Raw genomic sequence first — 23,468 nt, 5'->3', positions numbered from 1 at the left:
ATCCATTTCTCTCAGGATAGGTCTAAGAGTGAGATGAACTTTCCCCTCCCATTCCTTGGTGGCTCTTGTGAATATGCTAATAGGTCCCCAGCACCCAGACCTAGGAGACTTCTTCAGGACTCATTCTGACCTCTTTGCCTTCAAGGAAAACTGGTATGTGGACCCTTGTCCACCTCCCAACTCTCAGCAGCGCACAGAGGAGGCGAAATAGCCTACCTGGCCTGCCACCTGGCCAGGTGGGCTGTTTCTGGTCCCTGCCAACCATGCAATGTCATAGGGTTCATGGGGTTCCAGCGTTGCAGTCCAAGCTGCTATAAATGCAGCGGGTGGGCGGCAGCTGGAAAGCGCTTGAAGGAGGCCTTACCCCGTAGTTACCGGTGGGTAGGACCCCACAGCCCCCCTAGATATCCCGGCCACCCAAAACCCTCCCCGCGGCTTCCCCACCACGGGAAGGGCCAATCCCTTTCGGTCTCCAGCCAGGCGCATCCCCTCCGACTTCACACACTGCTAAGAAGGATAAAGGGGCCCGGAACAGCCGCCCGGCTCCGGGGAGAACCCCAACACGCTTCGCAATCGCCCGCACCTGGCCCGCCGCCTGCTCGGCCTGTCTGTCCGGCCGCTTCCAGGACACGGCCAGAGGCGCTGTCACACCGGCTCGGAGCCCAGGGGACCCCATTCATTGCTGCGTTAGCCTGCTCGAACTCTCCCGACTCTGGTCGGGGCTCCGGCGAGGCCGCGGCCCCACGGCCCGGCCCCGTAGCCCGCAGCCCCGCACCTGGGTGGGTGGCACGGGACGGGCTCCAGGGGGTCCCCGGCCCCGCCGCCGCCCGCCCGCCCGCGGCCGCACAAAGCGGACAAAGCGGCCCGGCGCCGGCACCTACCTGGACGCAGAGACACCGGCCGTGGCGCGCCCGGCCCGGCGCGAGAGGCGGTTGCGGGCGGCGGAGGCGCTGTCACGGGGCGCGTGGCGGCGCGGGCGCGAGCGGCGGGACTGCGGCGCCGCGCAACGAGGACAATGGCCTCCCCCTGCAGCAGGCCGCCAGCTCCCGCGGGAGGCCCGGGACCATCTGGAGCCGGCAGCCCCGCGGGGCTCGGGGCGGGGCCGAGTCACCCCCTCCCCGCCTGGCGCCATGGCAACCGTGGCCCCTCTTCGTTGTACCCATAGCTACCGGGCCCGGGGTCGCTGACCTTCCCCCGGGCCAATGTGGTGGCGGCTGGGTGGCTGGGTCTGGACCCCCAACACCTTTCCTGTCGGTGCCCCCTGGAACCCGGCTTTTGGTCACCCCTGGGGCGCCCGGGTCCCCTCCAAACAGCTTAACGGGATTCAGTCTCCAGCAGTTTGGACACCCACCTTTGTCCCCATTTCACTTTCCACCCCGAAAACCCAACCTGGGCATTTGCCATCCCTCCGTTCCGTTGCTTACCTCCGAGGCAGCTTCCCCAGAGGCTGCCTGGGTTTGCCTTCTCAAAGTTCCGTCTTTGGGCACCTCCAGTCCATTTCCCCGGGAGCATCGCTCAGTCATCCCATCGCCCCCATCCGTTCGGCTTCCCAAAGCATCTCCATAGTGCATGTGCGTTAGAGACGCGCTTCTTGCAAATCGGACACTGGGCAGTCATCCCCGCAGCGTCTCATCGCCTCTCATTTATCAACCAGGAGAATTCTGGCCTAGTCACTGTCTTCCTGGGGCGTGGGGGTGGGGAGAGGCTGTTCTAGGCCTGGCACGGCTGGCTGTCCGGGGTCGGTCGTGCATTCTTGGCACCAGAGTGGCTTAAGGTCTAAGGTCAGTAAGCCGAGCAGGGATGGCTCCCTGCTCAGGAGACGCAGGGAGTATGCCCCCAAACAACGAAATTACAGAACGCCAGCTCGGAGCTAAACTGTAATCTTCTCGTGATCTCCTCTCCACGCCCCTGCAGCTTCAGAGAGCTAGATATGTTCTTCCAGACTAGAAAACTCTGCTGGGAAATTGCTAACAGAAAAGGAGGCAGCAGTCAGAGAGGAAACCAAATAGATCATCCTGCTCCTGGCCAAGTGGCTTTCTTCTACTTGGGGAATGACTGGGGTGGTCCACTCAGGGCAACACAACACATGGGTTTTCGGTGAATTCTTGGGCTAAAGGTTTTGTAGTAGTTTTGTGAGGCGTGGACGTTTAGGGTTTTGTTTCTTTTGATTCAGTGGGTTCACTCATTGGGCTGCGGACCGCAAGGTCAGGTGTTCAAAACTACCAGCCTTCTGTCCAAGGGGGAGCCCATTAGCATTTAGAGTCTCAGAAACCCACAGGGATAGTTAAAGTCTTATAGTGCCCCTATGCGTCAGAATTGACCTGCTGGCAGTGAGTTCGGTTTTGATATTGGAAAACGCACACATATTGAAATAAAGAGGTCATTGATGATCGCCTTGGAAACTCTCTGGGGTGGGGGCCGTTCTGTGTTCTATCGGGTTGTGCTCAGTTGGAATGGCGTGGATCCAGAAAAGCATGATCATTTGCTCCATATGATGTTGATAGAGTTACTCATGTTAATCTCCTTTGAAAACATTTCCCAAATGGAAGAGAGTTTGCTGTCCGCATGAGTGTGGGCCATCTGACCGACCTGGCCTCCAGTTTCCTGGTGTACAAGATGGGTTGGGAGAGGGGTTAGGGAGTTGCTTCATAAATGGCCTTGAAGTCCTGTTCTAAACCAAGTGGTCTGTGACTTTCCCATGACCTCGACCTTCTGGGGGTGCACCTCACCAGTAGCTGCAATTCAGGCTATTTGTTGTTTCTATTTTAAAGGTAACTCCTGCAGGTAAATGCAGAGGGATCAAAGGAACAGGCACAGTTAGGGGAGGGAGAAAGAGAGAGAGAGAGAGAGAGAGAGAGAGAGAGAGAGAGAGAGAGAGAGAGAGAGAGAGAGAGGTTGAGGGGGATGGAGGCACCAAGGTGTGTGTGTAATGGTTCTCCAAGAGATTTGAGCAAGAGTCCTAGGTTATAGTGGGTTACTTGTTGGGCTCATTAGTCATTCGAACTCACCAGCCTCCCTTGGGGGAAAGGTGAAGCCGTTCACTCCTGTAAAGATTTACTGTCTCAGAAACCCAATGAGGCAGTTCTACTAAGTCCTATTGGGTCTCTATGGGTCAGAATCGATTGCATGGCAGTGGTTTAGGAGGGCTTGGGCAGGGCTTATGAAGCTGATGGGATCATAGAAATCAGCTGATTGGCTAAAGAACTGCTACTGTCAACCTACCGCCAACCTACTGCTACTGTCCTGTTATGGGAACTGAGGGGGTCTTAGCAACAGCCTGCTAGATTGTGACCCAATTAGAAGACAAAGATTCCAGATCTCCCATGAGGAAGGCCTTTGACAAGATGGATTGACACAGTGGCTGCATGCATAGGAGCAATTGTGAGGATGGAGCAGGAGAGTGCAGTGTTCCCTTCTGTTACACATAGGGTCACAATGGGTTGGAGTTGACTTTGTGGCATCTAACAACAACAACAACATGAGTCAAACCCACCTGGTGAAGAATCTTGAAAGCACCCCGGAATGCCAAAAGAACCAACTAATTTGTCTTGGAAGAAGCACGGCCAGAATGCTTCTTGGAAGCAAGCATAGCCAGACTCATGTACTTTGGACATGTCAGGAGAGGCCAGTGCCTGGAAAAGGGCATGCTTGGTAAAGTAGAGGGAGAGTGAAAAAGAGGAAGACCCATGACAGGATGGATTGACACCATGGGACAAAAGAACAACTGTGAGGATGGCAGGACTGGGCAGCGTTTCCTTCTGTTGTACAGGTGGCTATGAGACAGAGTCAACTCAAAGGCATCTAACCGCCTCCACAACCTGAGTCTAATTCATGGTGACCTAGTGCATTCCAATGTACAGCAACCCGGCCCAACTCCCTCCCAGGGTTCCCAGGGATGTCATCTTTATGGAAGCAGCCTGCCACTCCATTGCTCCGGAGGAGCCATTGGTGAGTTTCAACTTTCAGGTGTCAGCTGAGCACTTTAACCACTGCACTATCCAGGCACCTCTGCTCTGAGTCGTGTATTTTTTGACTAGCGAATTTCCATTTCCAGCGTTTCACGATCCTTTCAAAAGACCTTTAAGATAAGCGTGATCACTGTCATTCCCATTTTCTTTTTTAAGATTATTTACTGGGGGCTCTTACAACTCTTATTACAATCCATACATCAATTGGTCAGGCCTATTTGTACGTATGTTGCCATCATTCTTTTCTAGACAAGTACTTCCTATTGAGCCCTTGGCGTCAGCTCCCCTTGTTTTCCTCTCTGCCCTTGTGCATTCCCATTTTCTCGATGAGCAAACTGATACTCAGAAAACAGACCCAGTTACCAGTGGACACTCCAGGTCTTTAGCACCCTGACATTTTCCTTCCCTTCCGGAGAGGCTGGAACCCTGGTGGCTGCTAACCCAAAGGCTGGTGGTCCAGATGTGCCAGTTCCCCCATAGGAGAAGGATGTCGCAGTCTGTTTCTTAAAGTAAAGCTTTACAACTTTGGAAATACGAGGCAGCCCTCCTCTTTCTCACAGGGGTCCTGAGAGTTCAAACGGGCTCACTCGCCAGGGGCTGGCTTTCTTTCTTTCTTTCTGAGAGGTATAGCAGAATGGCTGAAGTGAAAATATAGGTTCTGGAGCCAATTCTGTCCCTACTAGGGTTTAAAATCTAGTTTTGACACCTACTCGCTGTATGACCGGAGCTCTGGTGGCAGAGTGGGTTATATGTCTGGCTGCTAACAGCACGGCCAACAGTTCAAACCCACCAGACTCTGTGTGGGAGAAAGGGGAGGCTTTCTGCTCTCATAGTGTTTACAGCTACAGTAAGACCAGATGTCCCGCTTTTGGTGGGACTGTCCCGACTTTTAACAATTATTCCTGAGTCCCATAGCATTTTTTAAAAGTCCCGATTTTTGGAAAGAATGCATGACAAGCAAGGGTATACGGTTTTTGGCTGCTATGTGGCTATTTCGCCATGGTGTCCCGCTTTACCAATGTTAAAATCTGGTCACCTTAATACGAACATCCACCGAGGCAGTCCTACTCTGATCTACAGGCTTGCTATGAGTCAGAATTGACTGGATGTCAGTGAGTTTGGAGTTTCTGAGCTGCGTGACTTACCCTGTCTGGGGTTCCATTTCCTCACCTATAAAATGGTATCATAATCCGGGGACTTGCAGGTCAAGTCCTAGAACAGGGCCTGGCCCGTGGTGAGCCCTGAGGATTTCCCCATACTGTCGCTCAGTCTGAAGGATGCCTGTTCAGTTAGAGAACATGCAGGCATCGTGTCTCGGCTCTCCCTCACTGGGTTGCTTTGGAAACTTGGTATTTTGCTCTGTGGTGCGTCAGTCGAATCAGTGATGAAGAACACGCCTGCTCTCTTTTTATCTTGCCTTGCAAAGTGATGTCCACGGAGTATGCTGAGCCTCTCGGAGAATGCAGATTTGCTGCTTGCATGAGCAAGGTGTGCGGACTTCCTGCCACCAAAGCCTGTGGCCCTCACAGCCCTATCATACAGATGAGAGGAAGAGATGACCTTTCTTTCTGAAGAGGATTGTAAGCCCAGTCACCTCCTGAGGCTTCCTGGCCCTCACCCCTTCTGGCGTGCTCCTTCCCATCAGTATTCGACATGTTCCCGGAGCCTGCTAGCACCGAAAACGAAGTGTAACCCCCTTTATCATCCCCACCACCTCACTCTATGTGCAACTTTCCTGAGTCATCGACACTCACTGACACTCACCACTTCTTTTCTTCCCATTCAATCAAATAGTCATTCCAAAATATTTATTGAGGCCTTATGAGGTGCCAGTGGGTGAGAGATGAGGCTTTCTGCTCCCATAAAGAGTTACAATCTTGGAAACCCACAGGGGGAAGTTCTACTCTGTCCTACTGAGTCACCATGAGTCAGAATCGACCCCATGGCTCATTTGGAGTTTGGAATGACATGTCAGGGAGATAATGATGAGAAAAATGAGCATGGTCTCTAGTCGCTGCTGTTGTCTCTGAATCATGGCCACCTTATGCATCGTAACAGAACCAAACGTGGCCCGCTCCTGCGCCTCATTGAGACTGTTTCTCTCTCTCTAGCTCCTTGTGCTAGGCTGGGTTGACCAGAGAAACAAATCCAGAGAAACTCACATATGTGTAAGAGAACTTTATATCCAGAAGTAATTATACATGGACAAAACATCCCAGCCCAGTCCAGATCAAGTCCATAAGCCCCTCGTCAGACTTGCAGCCACATGCAGTGATGCAGAATGCAGGAAGATCACTGGCCGGTGGGGACAAAGTCATGTGGATCCAATGGCACAGCTCATCACTGGGCTCTGGCAGTAACCAGACACAGCTGCAGGAAGGTGGAGGCAGAGAGAGAAGGGGAGGTTCCCTGGGCCCTCCTTATGAGAAGGCCACGCCCACAGGAGGCACCATCAGGCAGTGACCCGCATGACAGGTTGAAAACCACCCCTAAACTTTTATAGAGCTTCAAGTTGACACGAAATTATGTAACTACCACACCCCTGAAACCACCCATTTCCTTCATGTTTCTGGCCTTCTACTTTACCAGACATGATATCGCAACTGGTCTTTCCTCATGACATAGCAATTGGTGGCCAAAGAAAGCAAGATGAAGTCTATCCATCTTCACTCTAAGGAGCATCGTGATTTGTTTGTTCTTTTAAGGCTGATCTGTTCACTCTGCTAGCAGTCCATGGGACATCCAGTATTTTTTCACCATTATAAGTTGAATGTGAGCCATGAGGTAGACAGATATTAATAAAATAACCTGTCAGCTACATAATCCCAAAAGGTAATGAGTGCTAGACATGGAAAGTTTAGGATGTGATGAGGCCAGCGTGGTGAGGAGGAGAGAGGGGGGACAGGAAAGTAAAGAGGAGAGGGTGAGCAAAGGAAACAAATGACGTATATGGGTGTGTGTATGATATAATTATTTTTTCAACAGCTTTCTTGGCACATAATTCACACATCATACAATCCAAGAGTTCCATCGCATCAAGAGTAGTTGTACAATCATCACCACAATCAGTTTTAGAACATTTTCTTGATTCTTGTATTCATTGTTAATAGCTCCCCACTTCCCCCCAGCCTTCCCTGCTATGCCCCCCAGGAACCATTAATCCAGTTACTGACTCTATAGATTTATTTATCCTGGGCTTCATATGCAGAAAAATATTAATAAACAAAAACTAACAAGAATAACAAATTAAAACAGATTTTAAAACCTCAATAAAAAAGAAAGCAGAAACTATTACAAATTATAGCAAATTTAAATGGATCGTAAGGGAGATGCAATGATGGGATGTTACATTTTAACCTGCCTGCATCTGCAACGATCCCCTTCCAATGCATTCTGCATGTTAGCAAGGCGATTCACATCCCTGGTCCCTGGTCAGCAGGGATTCACCAGGGGGCCATCCATGTGTATTTTCCCTTCAAATGATAAGCTATAATATTTTGACCTAACTACATCTGCCATAAACAACTTTACAGTGGTCTCTGTTATGGTAACAGGGCCATGTACTGCCTTGCACTATGATTGGAAGGGATTCATGGGAGGTTTATCCATGTGTGGATCCCTGCAAATGGATTTTTGGGCTTCTACTGTCATTCATAGGCTTCTGAAAACTGGGTGTTCAGAAATTATAATTTAAAAAAATTAAAAACAAAGGTTGAAGATTTGACAAAAAGAACTTATAACTGGGAGACCTAACTTGATCGGGAAGTAGAGAGCCAAGAGAGAGCTCCCTCGGATCATCTGGGTGGAGATCTGAAATATGAAATGAGTTAACCAGGCACAGGGTGTAAGCTGCAGCTTCTAATATAAATGTCTCAGAAGTACAGCCAGAATGCTCCTTAGAACCCTTAGTGCGATGGGTCGACACACTGCCTGCAACGATGGGCTCCCAGGCACCATGATGCTCTGGGGCCCGGCAACATTTCCTCTTTTGTACAGAGGATGGCTGGGAGTTGGAACTGACTTGCCAGCACCTATGTGTTAACATCACCTGGGACCTATAGTTCTAGCACTGTATAGATATTATTTCTTTTGTTTCACAATGTGCAGGGGTTAGAGTTGTTAACTTCATTTGACAGAAGAGAAAATGGAAGGAAACACGGAGAGATGAGGCACCTTGTCATGGAACCAAGCAGTGGGGACAGCTAAGATTTTCTTACCTTGCCTGACACTTGAGCCCATGTCATTAACCGCAGGGAGTCCACATCATTAACTGCAGTGTGTGTGGATGCCAGGCCTAACACAGCAAGCCGGATGGTGTCGGTGTAAGTCACCAAGTGAGAAGAAACCAGCCTGAGGGTAAACAATGGCAAGACGGGCCAGCGCTAGATCCTGCAGGACTTTGTAGGTCACCGAGGGCTTTTGTGTTTTGCCTTGGGAACCTGCGAGACCATTGAAGGACTTGAAGCCAGGAAGCGAAGTGATAAACTTTGCATTTTGAACAAGATGCAGCTGCAGCTTTTATGGGGAGGGGTGGGGGCAACTGGGGTGCGCAAGTTGATGTGTAAACAGTTAGGAGGCCACCCCTGTGATGGTTCAAGTGAAAAAGGAGAGGGGAGCATGAGTTTAGTTGTTGGCAGTGGAGACAGAAGTGTGTGCAGTTTCTGTTAACTGCTGTCGAGTTGACTCCTCGTCACGGCAACCCTGTCAGTCACAGAGGTGTTCCAAAGAGGGTTCTTGAACCTTAATGGAAACAGAGCGGCAGACCTTTCTTCCTGGTACCACTCAACTCACTTCCATCGAGTCCATGCTGACTCATCAAGACCCCGAGTGGGTTTCCGAGATGGTAACTGTTGACGGAAGTGCAAAGTCCAGTCTTTCTCCGGAGGAGCTGCTGTTGGTTTCGAACTGTTGACCCTGTGGTTTGCAGCCCAACGTGTAACCACTACACCACCAGGGCTCCTGTGATTGGGAACAAACAGCCAGGCTGGCAGCCGGAGCACAAAATGTTGGTGCCAGATAGAATTAACAGAACGAGACGATGGGTTAAGTAGTGGAATGGTGATGAGGTTCAAGGGCAGACTTGCAACTGGAAGGCTGGAAGTGCCATTTACTGAGATGAGGCGTTCTGGAGAAAGGTCAAGTTTGGGGCGGGATGGGCGTGCAGGGGAGCGAGATTGTCGGTTGGGAACTGATTGGGTTTAGGTCCCCTGGAGGAGCTGCTGAGTGGTCAATTGTATATGGCTAGGAAGTTCTGAGTGTGGTCTCAGCTAAACATACCCATTTGGAAGACATCTGTTTATAGAGATAAATGGTAATTCCAGGGCATAGATGGATATCGATGCGATTGGTTTACTCCAACACAGGATTGCTATTTCTCTACAGTAGCTTTCACCTAGAGCGTCAATGATCATTTTGCTGAATCCAGTTGTGAATTCTTCTTTTTTTTTTTTTTCACAAGAGAAAAGCTTGTAGTTAGTTCAGGGATCGTTTGCTGGCCCTTAGGAGCATTTTCCAGTCCAGTCTGTTGGGGCACCACGCCCTGGCCCCAAAGTCCACTTTCAGCATTCCCTGGGGACCTTGCCGCTCCATTCCCTTGCTGTTCCACTGCACTCCCCCAGTGATTTGCCTCGGTGTGGTGGGATCAGGTCAGGTGCAATTCCCACACTGTGTCTCCGGTGCTGTCCCCTGTATCGCCCTTAGTCACTGAGGGGCATCATGTCTCATAGTAGGGCCAGCCATGTTGTTCTCTCTGTGGACTGGCTGCTCTACTCAGGAACATCATCATCACGGCCTGGTGGGCCAGGCTGTGCTCCACTCTCTCCTCCTGCCCCTTCATCTGCTCCCGTGTGCTCTGATCAAATATGTCCATCTCCCGGAGCTGCAGAGTCAATGAAGTTGTGAATTCTTAATTGTTATCTTACCATTCTTCTTGGCAACCAGGGACTCTAATTACGCGCTGCTCCTTCCCATGTGATCCCTTTAGTTTAGGGTGGCCACACTCCCTTGGTTTCTCTCCTATCCTCGCATTCTCCCTTCTGCTCAGTTGCTTTTCTGGGTTCTGTTCTGCTTTTCACTCATTGTTGTTGTGGTTGTTGCTGGTGGTGGTGTCTTGTCCTCAGTCCTTTACTCATTCTCTCCAGGAATGTTCCATTCCTGGCTCACCTGATCCACTCTGCAGCTAGAGTGGTCTTTTCGCTTCTGTTGGAAACCCTTCCATGGCTCCTCCTTGCCCTTGGGATGAAGTCCAATGTTTTGACAGTGTTCACACGCCTTTTGTGCCCCGTGCCCTGTGGACCTCTTTAACCTCTGGTCTCACCACTCCTCCCTTAGCACTCTGTGTCCTAGCCATAAGGAATCTCAAAATGTCCCCGCTACTTATGTGTTTTTGAGCTAGAAGTACTGTTCCTCTTCTGTTCACTTTGTGTTTATTATTCATCTTCTGCATGGCTGGTTAGGTGTCACTTCCTCTGAAAGCCTTCCTGGGGTCCAAGCCTATGACAGGCGCCTTCTGACAGCACCCTACACTGGACAGCCACCGCTAGCCAGAGTTGCACGGATGATGAGAACTCAGGCACACAGATGCCTGGGCCACAGACTCAAGAATGACCTGAGAGGGAGAAGGTGGGTCTTTGTGATAAATTGATGAGTTCGTTTTCTATTTCTTTTACTCTTAGCCTACCTCTCCCTCCATCACCTATGGAAGCGCTAGCAAGGGCTTTCTAGACGCACTACCCTCCGATTGTTGGATGAAACAGAAACATCCGAATCCAGTACTTTGCTTTTGAGCTCTTTCTTGACTTGTTGTTATGCTGTCGTTCCCGAGTCGACTCCAACTCATGGAGACATAAAACCGAATGGAATTTCCCAGGAGCCTTTGGAAACCCCTTGTGTATAACAGAACAAAGCACTGCTTGGTTCGCTGCCATCTTTCTGACCATTGGTGCGGCTGAGCTGTTGCTCAGGCTATTGTGTCGACATGGCTCATCACTGTTTTCCCTCAGTCCTGCTGACCTCCTGCTGCACCCCACATGATGTCATTTGCCTTTTAAACTCTAGTTTAAAAGAAGCAATTCTCTTACAGAAGCAATGCTCTCGAAGGTTCTTTGTTGGTTTGCTTTTTCAATTGCAAGAGGTGCGTGTGAGGAACTTTCCTCTGCCTCTATCAAGACACAGAGCCTGATAAGTCAGAAGCCCGGCCTTTATGTCTGGAACTGTTGAAATGGGAGAACAGTGAGGCTCTCCTCCACACAGAAATGTCATCCTTGTTAGGCTGGGGGCAGAATTGTTGTGTGGGGCTGGCGGCCATGGGAAGCCAAGGTGCCTGAGGGGATTGCTATGGAGTGGATGGTCCATTCTCGGAAACCCACCAGGGGTCACTGTGAGGCAGCATGGACTCGAGGGCAGTGAGTTTGGCTTGAATGACAACAGTATTCATTTCTTGGGAGTCCTCTGGGTGGGGCAGAGGTGAATGTGTTTTAACTGCTAACCGAGAGGTTGGTGGCTGGAGTCCATCCAGAGGCACCTGGGAAAAGAAGCCTGGTAATTACTCCTGAAGCATCAGCCATTGAAAACTCTATGAAGCAACGCATATGGGCTCACCATGAGTCACAATCAACTCAAAGGCAACTGATATTCTTTTCTTACCCCCAGCAGAAACGGGGACAGGTACCCCCTGCAGAAATGGGGGCAGGTACCCCCAGCAGAAACGGGGGCAGAGAAGCTCAGTTGAGAAATAACGACAATGCCCTATTTCCTCAGTTGAACCTACCACTTGATATTGCAAACAAACGCGGTACACACGGAAAGGTCACACGGTGGGCTTGCCTGAGGAGCTCCGCGTCCTGCAAAGACCGACCCCATTTCCGGTGATGACTGCAGACGGGGACACCAGTGGAACACAAGCTCAGGACATGATTTGTAAAGGATGAGGATGTATTTTGAAGCATAAATCTGCTGATGAGCTAAGATAAAGTCTCAAGTCCAATGCATGGCACTTTCTGATAGGTGGTGGTGGGGTTGGGGGTGGGGGTGGATCAAGGTGGGGTAGGGAGGACAAAAGAGAGTCTTGCCTCGGGCTCTGTTAGGTGACAAGGAAAACAGGGGTGCCTGGAGCCCCAAGGGCTGTGTTTTAAGCCAAGCACTGCTGGGAGAACTTGCTGGTGTTGACTGGACCTGATTCGTTTGGCAACATGGAGGGACCACATCCATTTATCTCTGTCCAGTTTGGATTCCCAGCTGCACATATTTATGGACTGTCCCTCCTGGACTATTTTTACCTTGGCAATCTAAATGCCATGAGAAACTGGGTCTGCAACTCCGTTAGAATGTTCCTGACCCACTTGGAAGCAGGCTGAGATGAAGTCATCACTTTTCATCCTTTGACTACGCCACGATCCCCTGGAAATATAGAGGCCCTTTGGGAAAGTGTCTGATCACAACATGTGGGATATTTTCGGTGGCATTGGCCTCGTACTAATAGCTGAGGAGGCAACTTTGGGGTTCCTTGATCAAATTACACGGGCAATTTGAGGGTTGTGCTGGGAAACCTACAAGGGCCAGGACTCCCCCCCCACCAAGAGTTGGCTTTGTGGACATCTTTGAAACTGGAGACCCCTTCTGTGTCTTAGCCTAATTTGCTTGTGCACTGCAACCACTACTGACAGCTCTAACTTCCTGGTAGCCAAGCAACTCGAACCAGATTCTCCTGACCTTGTCGAAAGGCCAGCGTATCCCTGCCTCCTTGTGTGACCTTGAGCGAGTGATTTAACTTTTCCAAGCCTTTGTCTCATTGGTAAATCCAGGCTCACTCCGGTGAAGGAAACGGAATGGCACGTGGCAGGGTTAGGGTCCCCAATGTCCTAGAAGGCTTCGGGAAACTCGAGCTATTTTTAACGAGATTTCACTGATGTATTGGGGGGAAATCTTGCCGAAAGCAAAACGTAATGTATCAGCAGATAGACTCACATAAAAGGCACCTCTAGGGAGCTGATTTGTGTTACAAAGGATTCTTCCATTCATGAAAGGACTGATAAGAGAGTGTCTTTAAACCAGTGGTCCTCACCTTCCCAATGCCACGACCCTTTTATATAATTCCTCATGTTGTGGTGACCTCTAACCATAACATTATTTTCGTTGCTACTTCATCACTGTCATTTTGCTACTGTTATGAATCAGGCGAGCCCTGTGAAAGGGTGTTTGGCCCCCAGAGGGGTCGAGACCAATAGGTTGAGAACCGCTGCTTTAAACAATCAGTGCCCCCTCCACCTAATGACACATGTGAATCATAATGAGCCACACCCCACTTAGCACCATCTTTTTTTTGTGGGGGGGGTCTATCTATGGCTAATAACTCGCACAACAGACGGTGTGTCAGGACATAATTTGCTGCTGCTACCGTTCTCAGATGTTCACTCACAGATGTGCAGTGTCACGAGTCACTATCAGAACACCCCACACAGCAGGCTATGGAAGCTGGAAAGAATAAAACAAAAGCAAAAGAGCCATTTGACTTAGGTGGTGGTTGTTCTGAGGTGCTATCGAGTCGTTACTGACCCACAGCGACCCTGTGCACAACAGACTGAACCACTGCCCGGTCCTGCGCCGTCCTCACCACTGCTCCTATGCCTGAGCCCATGGTTGCAGCCATGGTGTCAGTCTCTCTCCTTGAGGGCCTTCGTTTTCCCTGCCCCTCTATTTTCCCAAGTATGATGTCCTTCTCCAGAGACTGATCTCTCCTGACAACGTCCGTCCACGTATGCAAGATGAAGTCTTGCCGTCCTTGCCTCTAAGGAGCACTCCAGTAGTATTTCAAGACAGACTGGTTTGTCCTTTTAGCACAGCACTTTCCATATTCCAGTTAAGTTAGGGCCTAGTTATGAGAGAGTCATCAGAATTAGAAGCCCACTGTCAGCCTGGGAACTCCCTGCATATCAGAAGGGATTTAACTCACAGCACATAAAACTTTTGTTTCTGTAAGGTCCAGGGACCTCCTAGTGTGCAAATCACAGGCCATTGGTAATGCCATCCCATAGGCCAGGCCTGAGCCACTGTGACAAGTTAACAATCACAATCCTGGGGACTCACCCAGCCCCTTTATAAAGGGATTAGATGGATTTCCTTTGGTTTCAAGGGCAGAGCTAGGACCAATGGGTGGAAGATGTCCCCACTGTATCGGCGGCGTGATATCATGAAAACTGTCTACCTAGGGACTGCTGTCTCAAACTGGAATGGGTTGTAACTTTCCCAAACACAACTCGTTCAAGTGAAAGCTGGCTATCAGCCTGTCGGGATGATTGGACTGACTATTGCACAAAATAAGGAGGTGGCTTGGGTCAGTGTTTCCCAACCCTGAATACACTATGCAAATAAACACCTTCTAGTCCTTGGATCCAGGAAGAGGTTGATGAAGGAGGTGACAAGATATTAATTAGGAAGAAATGGTAGGGATAGAGTATGAATTGGAAACATTATTTAACTGGTTGGGAAATCCTTCTTTTGATGGCCTCCAAGATTTCTTCCAATGTAAAGATTCCTAAAACTCTCCAAACCGTTTCACAGACTTGATTTTAACTCTATTCCTGGGAGAATTTTCCTTTTCTTAGTTGTGAGAAACTAGAACATAGCACCTGAAGTGGTGGACTGGGAAGAATTCAAGTGCCCTGACCCTTTTCGACTTTTGATCTCATGGCCTCTTTCCAACCGGTGGTTCTAGCATAAGGGTGAACGTGGAGGAAACAGGATGGATGTGGTTTTAAAGCTGGAACCAAGGGACCTCAAGTCAACTTCAGAAAATAGTGAACTCTAGCCCAGAGCATGTACACTGGCACAGATAAGAGCTCTCGAGACAGAATCCAGGACAGGTAAGCCCCTCAGGATCATTAATGAGAGTAGCGATGCCATGAGGGTAGGAGGAAGGGGGAAGAGAAGGGGAGAAAGGGACACCAATCTGTGATGATTAACGTACAACCCCCCCCAACAGAAATGTGGTGAAGGGAGACAGAAGTGTAAAATATGAAAATAAAAATAATTTATAAACTATCAAGGGTTCAAGAGGTGAGAGGGAGGGTTAAAAAAAGTAGCTCAAGTAGAAACAAAATGCTTTGGACATGGTGGCAACATACGTGCACATGTGTTTGATACAATTGATGTATGGATTGTTAGAGCACCCCATAAAATAACTTCTTAGAAGAAAAATGAACAATCAGCCCAACAAAGGATTGTAATGGTTTTAAAGTCTTTATACAACAGCATCCCTGGCAAAATAATTCAGAGAATGGTAAGCATACCAAAGCTGAAACAAGACTGGACACGTGGAGCTAATGTCCTCTTCAACGGGGTTCTTACAAGAATCTTTGTCCCAATTAGCCTACTAATCATTCGAATAGAGCTAATCGTCTGCCCTTTGGATTAATGAGGTTTCTTGGCCATAGATTGACAGATTATACTGCTGTTTCCATTCCCAAGGTCTCAATGCTTCAGGGAATACTTCATTCTTAATGGGCATCAGCTGGCAGGACAAACCCAGCCCTGCTTGGAGAGAAAGTAAAAAGTCAGTGTCTGAGAGCAGAACCATGCCGTGACATAGATTTTACTGGTTATCCAGGCTGAGCAGAAATTGGACACCAACGTGAAAGGACTGAAATCTCCCGGGCCCGGGCTGCTCCAGCCCCTGCTACTGAGAGATGAGACATCAGAGCCCCTGCCGTCAGCAGATGCCGGAAACCACCCGGTCGGTCAGTCACTAATCTGAGGAGAGGAAGAAATGCTAGGAAATGTGGGCCGTGGATTTCTCATTATACAAATGGTGGTATAGAGAGAGAACACTTCTTTGGTCCATCTCAAGTCTTAGAATGAGAAAGAGCGAGTGCTGTAGTCCAAGAGTTGGCACAAAAGCCAGCGCCACGATGGCTTCTGGTGACCCCAGAACCCGGCCTTCGTCTGCAAGAGCGGTCCTGTCTGACCCCGGACAGGAAAGCAGAGGGAGGCGAGTGGCAGAGCTGCCCCAGATTCTAGGCTCCAGGTGGAGAGCGCCCCAAGAAGGTGAAGGGATGAGCTAATCTGAGCTTCATGGCCCCATTTCCAAGGATGTGATTAGTGGAGGGGCACCTGGGAGCTGCTCCATTTCAGGAAACCCGGTTATGGGAACTGGTGGGGCACAGACTTGGCTCAGGACCCAAGAGACGCAGTTAACCCTTTCTATTATCTGTCTCTTAAAACACACACACACACACACACACACACACACACTGTATGATGCTTCAAAAATTTTGTGGCAAAATAACTTTAAATTCCATTTTTGTGGGCTTTTTTTGTTCTCATCTATGTATTACATTATTATTCATTTTACATGTGCCCTTCTGCCCTCTGGCCTGTAGCTTCTGGGATTCCTCTACTAAGGAGCACTTCTTTTGTTGTAGACTTGCCCTCATATTTTCTCTAGTGAAGGTGAGCTCTCTTCTCTTCCCTATTTTGGGCAACATATTTTGAAGCTTCCCAACTGATGACCCCACATTCTCAGTTCGGTAGTTGCTAGAATTATTTTGTTTTTCTTACCTACCATTTGGTATCCCCTTCTTCCATCCTTCACAACATGGAACAGAAACAATAAAAACCCAAACACCAAACCTCCTGCAAGCAGAAATTCAAACAGAAACCCGTAAAGTGTATTTCTCTTTAGGAGCTAAAGACCTGTAAGGGTTACTAGGAACCGAATCACAGTGAGTACTGGTGAGAAAGACTTATGAGTGAAGACATACAGGGGGAGAGGGGGGATGTTTCAAAAAATTCATGCAAACTTTTCATCTTTTAATTCCATTTTCCAGGCACTCTTTGAAGCCCCCAACCCCCTTATATGTAAGATCATATTTTTATATGTAAGATCGCACTCTGTCTTCCCACCACTTGTCTGTCAAGCATAGAAACAATTGTGAGGATGGCAGCCTTCCTCCAATCCTGATACTGTGTTCTTCTTCATATAATCCAGCTTCTCTGATTTGCTCAGCATACAGATTGAATAACTATTGAATAAGCAGATAGCCTAAATTAATGGGGATCCAACAATACAGGTAAAGAGAGAATGGTGATACAATGGGAAGTATGTAACCAGTGCCACTGAACTATTTATATAGAAATAATGGATGTATGTTTGATTGTGTATAAAGAAGATATATATGTATATATATATATATTTTTTTTTAAGAATACCCACAAGTCTAGTTGCCTGAATATAGTTATCTAGCTCCCCAAGAAGATGCTTGGGGATGAGATCCTTATCTAGCCAAGGCACATCCAAATGTAATCCAAATCCTCTCTTGACTTCTATTCCTTCATGCCAGCCCAGTCTTCCAATGTCCTTGGCTGACAATTCTTCCTAGAGTTCTCTTTACCATTTCTCACACATGCCATCATTTTGTTGTCTAAGGCAGTGGTTCTCAACCTGTGGGTCGCGACCCCTTTGGGGGTCAAACCACAATTTCTTTTTTTTTTGCATTGGATATCTTTTATTTTTTTTTTAAACAATTTATTGGGGCTCATACAATTCTTTTCACAGTTCATGCATATACATACATCAATTGTATAAAGCACATCTGTACAGTCTTTGCCCTAATCATTTTTTTCTCTTTTCTTCTTTTACATTTTATTAGGGACTCATACAACTCTTACCACAATCCATACATATACATACATCAATTGTATAAAGCACATCCATACATTCCCTGCCCCAATCATTCTCAAGGCATTTGCTCTCCACTTAAGCCCCTTGCATCAGGTCCTCTTTTTTTTTCCCCTCCCTCCCCATTCCCCCCTCCCTCATATGCCCTTGGTAATTTATACATCGTTGTTTTGTCATGTCTTGCCCTATCCGGAGTCTCCCTTCCCCCCAAACCACATTTTCACAGAGGTTGCCCAATTCATAACAGTAGCAAAATTACAGTTATGAAGTAGTGATGAAAATAATTTCATCTCCAGGGGGTCACCACAATATGAGGAGCTGTATTAAAGGGTCGGGGCATTAGGAAGGTTGAGAACCACTTACCTATGGGAATATCCATATGAAAGGTCCCATGACAGAGGAATACAGCGGAATAAACAAAAGAGGAAGAAATCTTTTAAAAAGTTGACTGCTTTTCCCCACCACCATGACCCCCACCCCCGCCGCTGGAAGGAGTCTCCTCAAACTGACTTTGTTTACTACCAGTCTAGCTAGGGAGATTACTAAGATGTTTTCTACCTAAATTCCTAGAGTCAACCTTGCCAGGGCCTTCCGATACCCTAAGAGAGTCTGAGTATAGATGGAGCTTAGGAATTATATAGGCATGCGACACACTCAATGGAAAGACAGCTCAACGATCCTTAAAATATCACTGTTCACCTGGCAGCTATATTTCCTAGGATGTTCTGGTTCCACCACATCCCTTGGAGTTGGATCAGAATCAGTCTGGCGATGTATACCCCAAACAAAAAACAAAACAAAAAACCCTGAAAGCAGGAATGCAAGCAAAATTTGTATACCAATCAATGTTCACTACAGCACTATTCCCAAATAGGCAAAGTGGCAACAACCAGAATGTCCATGAACAGATGAGTAGATAAACCAAATGCAGTACATTAGATAAATGGAACATAAAGAGAAATCATACAGAGAAAATAAAACCTTGCTATTGCATGAGTGAATCTTGAAAATATTTTGCTGAGAAAAATCAGTCAAAAAAGAGAAATGCTATAAATCCCACCTATACGAAATAGGTGAATGTATAGAGATCAAAGCTTATTAGTAGTTATCAGGTGAAAGGGGTGTGGGAGGGGACGTTATTGCTTCAAGGGCACTACATTTCTGCTCCTGTTGGTGGAATAATTTAGAGAAGGGCAGTGGCAGTGGCTGTATGAACAGAATCAATGTCACTAAATTATACATGTAAAAACTGTTGAGTTGGCAAATGTTTTGTTATATATATATATATTTTACCACCACAATTAAAAAAATCAATGAGGCTCTCTTTCCCTTTGGAAATGGGCCATGGAGCCCAATTATCCCGTGGCCTCCACTTGTAGCATTGAATCAAATGTCTTCTCTGAATAAGAAGAACGTTCAAAGTACGCATGAAGTCTTCCAAATTCTGCATGGGTAGAGAGATGTTAGCAGACAATACGTCACCAACTCTAAGACTGGCGAGAACTGGTTGCTGAAGACAGCCATGAAGATTCTGAAGGCCCAGGCTGAAAAGATCTAGAACACAGATCCCAAAATTTATTTGACCTCTCACCCCTTCAGTCCCCACCCCACAATTACAAATGCTTATACTGTACTCATAAAAACAAAATAAGACAAAACTCACTGCCACTGAGTCGGTGCCAACTCACAGTGACCCTGTAGGACAGAGTAGAACTGCCCCTGGGAGTTTCTGAGACTAACTCATTATAGAAGAAAAGAGCCCTTTCTTTCTCCTGAGGAGTGGCTAGTGGATTTGAACTGCTGATCTTACAGTTCACAGCCCAACTTGTAACCGTATGCCAACAGGGCTCCTCACCATAGCCCATAGTACAGGATAAAGTGTAGGAATCTACTTTTGCAGCTTCTTTTGACTGTTCCAGGTACCCTGAGGTAGTTAGTTTATTGTGCCAACCTGGCCGATAAGCACATGTGGGGTTAATTGAAAGGCAGAGGGGTAAATGGCTCCGTGAGCCTCGCCTTTCTAGTTTTCGGGTCTCTTGCTTTCTGATGGTCGGACCAGGGTGCAGCTGCCTTAGCCAGTTCCCTCCTTTAACTGACAGGGCTCACTTCCTGCAAGAAATCCCCAAGGAGAAGCCGCATGGACCTACCCCTACGCAGCCCTGGGTGCTGGAGCAGCTGTGTTGAAACCCCTGCCAGCGCTGAGATGCTTACACATTCATTGACTTGGCTTTCCTCCTGCAGTCAGCATCATTGCATCAGTTTTGTGAGATGGAGGACTTTGTGGATTAGTGTTGGACAAATGGGTTAATGTTGGACTTGTGGGCTTGGGCAGCACTGGGTTGGGATGTTTTCTTGATGCGCACTTAACCTTTATATAAAACTCTCCCTTATACATGAGTTGCTGTGGATTTGTTTCTCTAAAGTACTCAGACTAATACATACCCCCACAAAACATCATCACATACTTTAAGAAACACTGATGTAGAGCAATATTCAAAAGCTTCTTGGTTGGTTGGCTTGGTAACTCTTAATATTGGGCAAGTCATCTAATAGCTCTGGGTCTCAAATATCCAACTCTCCCGATGAGATCAGAATCAAGGTTTTTTTAAAAAACAATTTATTAGGGGCTCATACAACTCTTACCACAGTCCATACATATACATACATCAATTGTATAAAGCACATCTGTACATTCTTTGCCCTAATCATTTTTTTCTCTTTTCTTTTTTTTACATTTTATTAGGGACTCATACAACTCTTATCACAATCCATACATATACATACATCAATTGTATAAAGCACATCCATACATTCCCTGCCCCAATCATTCTCAAAGCATTTGCTCTCCACTTAAGCCCTTTGCATCAGGTCCTCTTTTTTTTTTTCAGGATCAAGTTTTATGACCTCTACAATCCCTACTGCCCCCATATAGTGTTGCTCTAAGACTAGGATCTGAGTAAAAACCGTTTTAATCATGTTGAGTATACGACTCCCTAACCCCCCAAGATGGAAAAGAAACCCACTGAGGGGCTGGGACTGTGGCTTGGTCTGTGGAAGATTGAGTGTCTGTCCTTGTTGGCTCTCTGGCTTCTAAACAGAGAGGCTGCCTGTAACGACAAAGCTAATGCTCTTGTACTACAGACCTTGAGACAAATGAGTAGGCAAGTCGTATCCAGGTGGGAGTTGGACTGGGTCAAAAAGCAGGAGGAGGGTTAAAAGTTCTTGATTCATATTCTTGCTCCGCTATTCACAAACTGAGGGACATGTGAACTCTACTCGGGACCTCTTTTTATCAGTTGTCAAATGAAGCTATGTCATCTTCCTGACAAGACTGGCAGGAGTTCTCAAGATAAATCAGACAACACAAAGAGCATTCAGCTCCGAGGAAAAGCTCACCAGACGTCAAGCCATATCAAACCCTGCCTGACAATGGGCTCCAGAGGCCCGTGAAGGCACAATATAGGATTTAGGCTCTGAAAGCACTGATGGCAGGCTGTGTTTCATAAATGGAAGATTTTAAAGAACAGAGATGCATTTATTTTCCCTTTTCATAACTTGGGCGGCTAGCAGTCCAAATGCAGGGCATCCATTCTCAGGGACTGCTCTTTCTACCCAGAGTGAAAATCTTTGTCTCTTTTCTTGGTTTCCTGGTGGTCTCGACAGGACATCAACCTTTCTTCATTGGGGCTTTTTAATTCTGGGCCTCATCTACTCCTTTTCTTTGTTTTTTCCTTTCAAATCATTTTATTGAGGCTTGTATAACTCATACATCCATTGTGTCAAGCACATTTGTATGTTTGTTATCCTCATCATTCTCAAAACATTTGCTTTCCACTTGAGCCCTTGGAATCAGCTCATTTTTCCCCTCCTACCCCATTCCATTAACCCTCGATAATTTATAATTACTATTTTATATCTTACATTGCCCGATGTCTCCCTTCACCCACTTTACTGTTGTCCATCCCCCAGGTAGGAGGCTATGGGTAGATCCTTGTAATCCATTTTCCCCTTTCTATCCCATCTTCTCTCTACCCTCCCGGTATCACCACTCTCACTACTGGTTCTCAGGGGTTTATCTGTCCTGGATTCCCTGTGTTTCCAGTTCCTATCTGCAACAGTGTACATCCTCTGGTCTAGCCTGATTTGTAAGGTAGAATTGAGATCATGATGAGGAGGGGGGAGGAAGCATTTAAGAACTAGAGGAAAGTTGTATGCTTCATCATTGCTACACTGCACCCTGAGTGACTCATCTCCTCCCTGCTACTCCTCTGCAAAGTGGTGTCTGGTTGCCCACAGATGGGCCTTGGTTCTCCACCCCGCACTCCCCCTCATTCACGATATGATTTTTTGTTCTTTGGTGCTTGATACCTGGTCCCTTCCACACCTCGTGATCACACAGGCTGGTGGGCTTTGTTGCTTCTGAGCTAGATGGTCGCTTGTTTACCTTCAAGCCTTTAAGACCCCAGATGCTATATCTTGATAGCCAGGCTCCATCAGTTTTCTTCACCAAATTTGCTTATGCACCCTGTGTCCTCAGTGATCGCGTCGGGAAGGAGAGCATCATGGAATGCCAGTTTAATAGAACAACGTATTCTTGCATTGAGGGAGTACTTGAGTGGAGGCCCAATGTCCATCTGCTACCTTAATACTAAACTTATAAATATATGTACATAGATTTATTTCCTCATCATATATGTATTTACATATGTACATGCCTATATTTAGGTCTCTATATATGCCCTTTGCCTCCTTCTACTTCTTTCCTCTATTTCCTTTTACTTTCCTCTTGTCCCACTATCATGCTCAGCCTTTATTTGGGTTTCAGTAATTCCTCTCGGTTAGATTTCCCTTGATCACTCCCTACCATGCCTCCCACTCTCTCCTTGCCACTGGTTTGAATCACTCGTTCCCTTGTCCCTGAGTTGGTTAACACCACTTCCTTTCTCCCACCTCCCTCTCTCCAGTGTCCCCCCTCCAACCATTAGTCCGTTGTTTTTTCTTCTCCACATTGTTTATCCAGCCTATCTTATCTAGATAGACCTGCAGTAAAAATACAAGTGTCAAACAAAGTGTCACAGAAAAACAGTGTTCAAGGTCTGTTTATTGACCATTAGGGGTGTTTTCCGGTTGGGTCTGATTGGGTGCCACGCCCTGTCACCAAAGTCTATTTTTGATACTCCCTCAGTGCTTCCTTGTTCTGTTCCTTTTGCTGTTCTATTGCACGCCCTTCGTGTTTTGCCTCAGTGTGGTAGGGTCAGCTCAGTCACACATCCCACACTGGGTCACCAGTGTTGTCCCATGTAGGGCTATAGGTTAGTGCGGGATGTCGAGTCTTGTAGTGGGGCCGGCCATATGGTCCTCTCTGTGCATTGGCTGCTTTGAGCAGGGCTATTGTCCTCAGGGCTCGGTGGGACAGCATGTGCTCCGCTCCCTTCCTCCCCCTTCATTTGCTTCTGCTTCCGTCTGAGTATGGCAGGTCAGTTCCTTTCCCCCATTGTCATTCTCTGTGGCACATCCTTCCATGGTGGGGGTCAGGCTGGTTCTGGTTGGTCCTTTTCTACCTCAAAGGTGATTGGCTTAAAACATACCCTGCACTGATACGATCTCATTAGCATGATAGAGAACACCCTATTTGCAAATGGGATAACATTCTAAAGTGGCTATTACTAGGTGTCTTCAGTGAGTGGGGTCTGACTCCTAGTCACTCTGTGTACAACAGAAGAAAACATTGTCTGGTTCGATGCTACCCTCACAAGCATGGCTGTGTTGGAGCCCATTTTGTAGTTTGTGTGTCTGTCCATCAGTATAATAAAAAAAGAACCCTTGCT

The 23,468-nt window shown here is 47.5% G+C and overlaps 2 protein-coding genes across 3 annotated transcripts in view; one reads left to right on the top strand and one right to left on the bottom strand.

Annotated features, from left to right (window-relative positions):
• SPTBN2 (spectrin beta, non-erythrocytic 2) overlaps window positions 1–1,928 on the bottom strand; it is a 51,466-nt gene extending 49,538 nt beyond the window's left edge. The window contains exon 1 of one of the 2 annotated variants that reach the window (XM_075545312.1): window positions 1,425–1,928. The gene's annotated coding sequence lies outside the window, so the exon portion shown is untranslated. Of the gene's footprint in view, window positions 1–881; window positions 1,016–1,424 lie in introns of those variants that run through there. The other variant, XM_075545313.1, reaches the window with a different exon arrangement.
• TOP6BL (TOP6B like initiator of meiotic double strand breaks) overlaps window positions 1–23,468 on the top strand; it is a 94,887-nt gene that overhangs the window by 4,333 nt on the left and 67,086 nt on the right. The window contains exon 2 of the mRNA XM_075547532.1: window positions 627–1,155. Coding sequence (XP_075403647.1) covers window positions 627–1,155 — 529 coding nt within the window. The remainder of the gene's footprint in view (window positions 1–626; window positions 1,156–23,468) is intronic.

This window comes from Tenrec ecaudatus, chromosome 4, assembly GCF_050624435.1.
Source record: "Tenrec ecaudatus isolate mTenEca1 chromosome 4, mTenEca1.hap1, whole genome shotgun sequence".
In the NCBI taxonomy this organism is placed as follows: domain Eukaryota; kingdom Metazoa; phylum Chordata; class Mammalia; order Afrosoricida; family Tenrecidae; genus Tenrec; species Tenrec ecaudatus.
The sequence above is the reverse complement of the archived record's forward strand: the minus strand, read 5'-3'. Positions and strand labels throughout refer to the sequence as shown.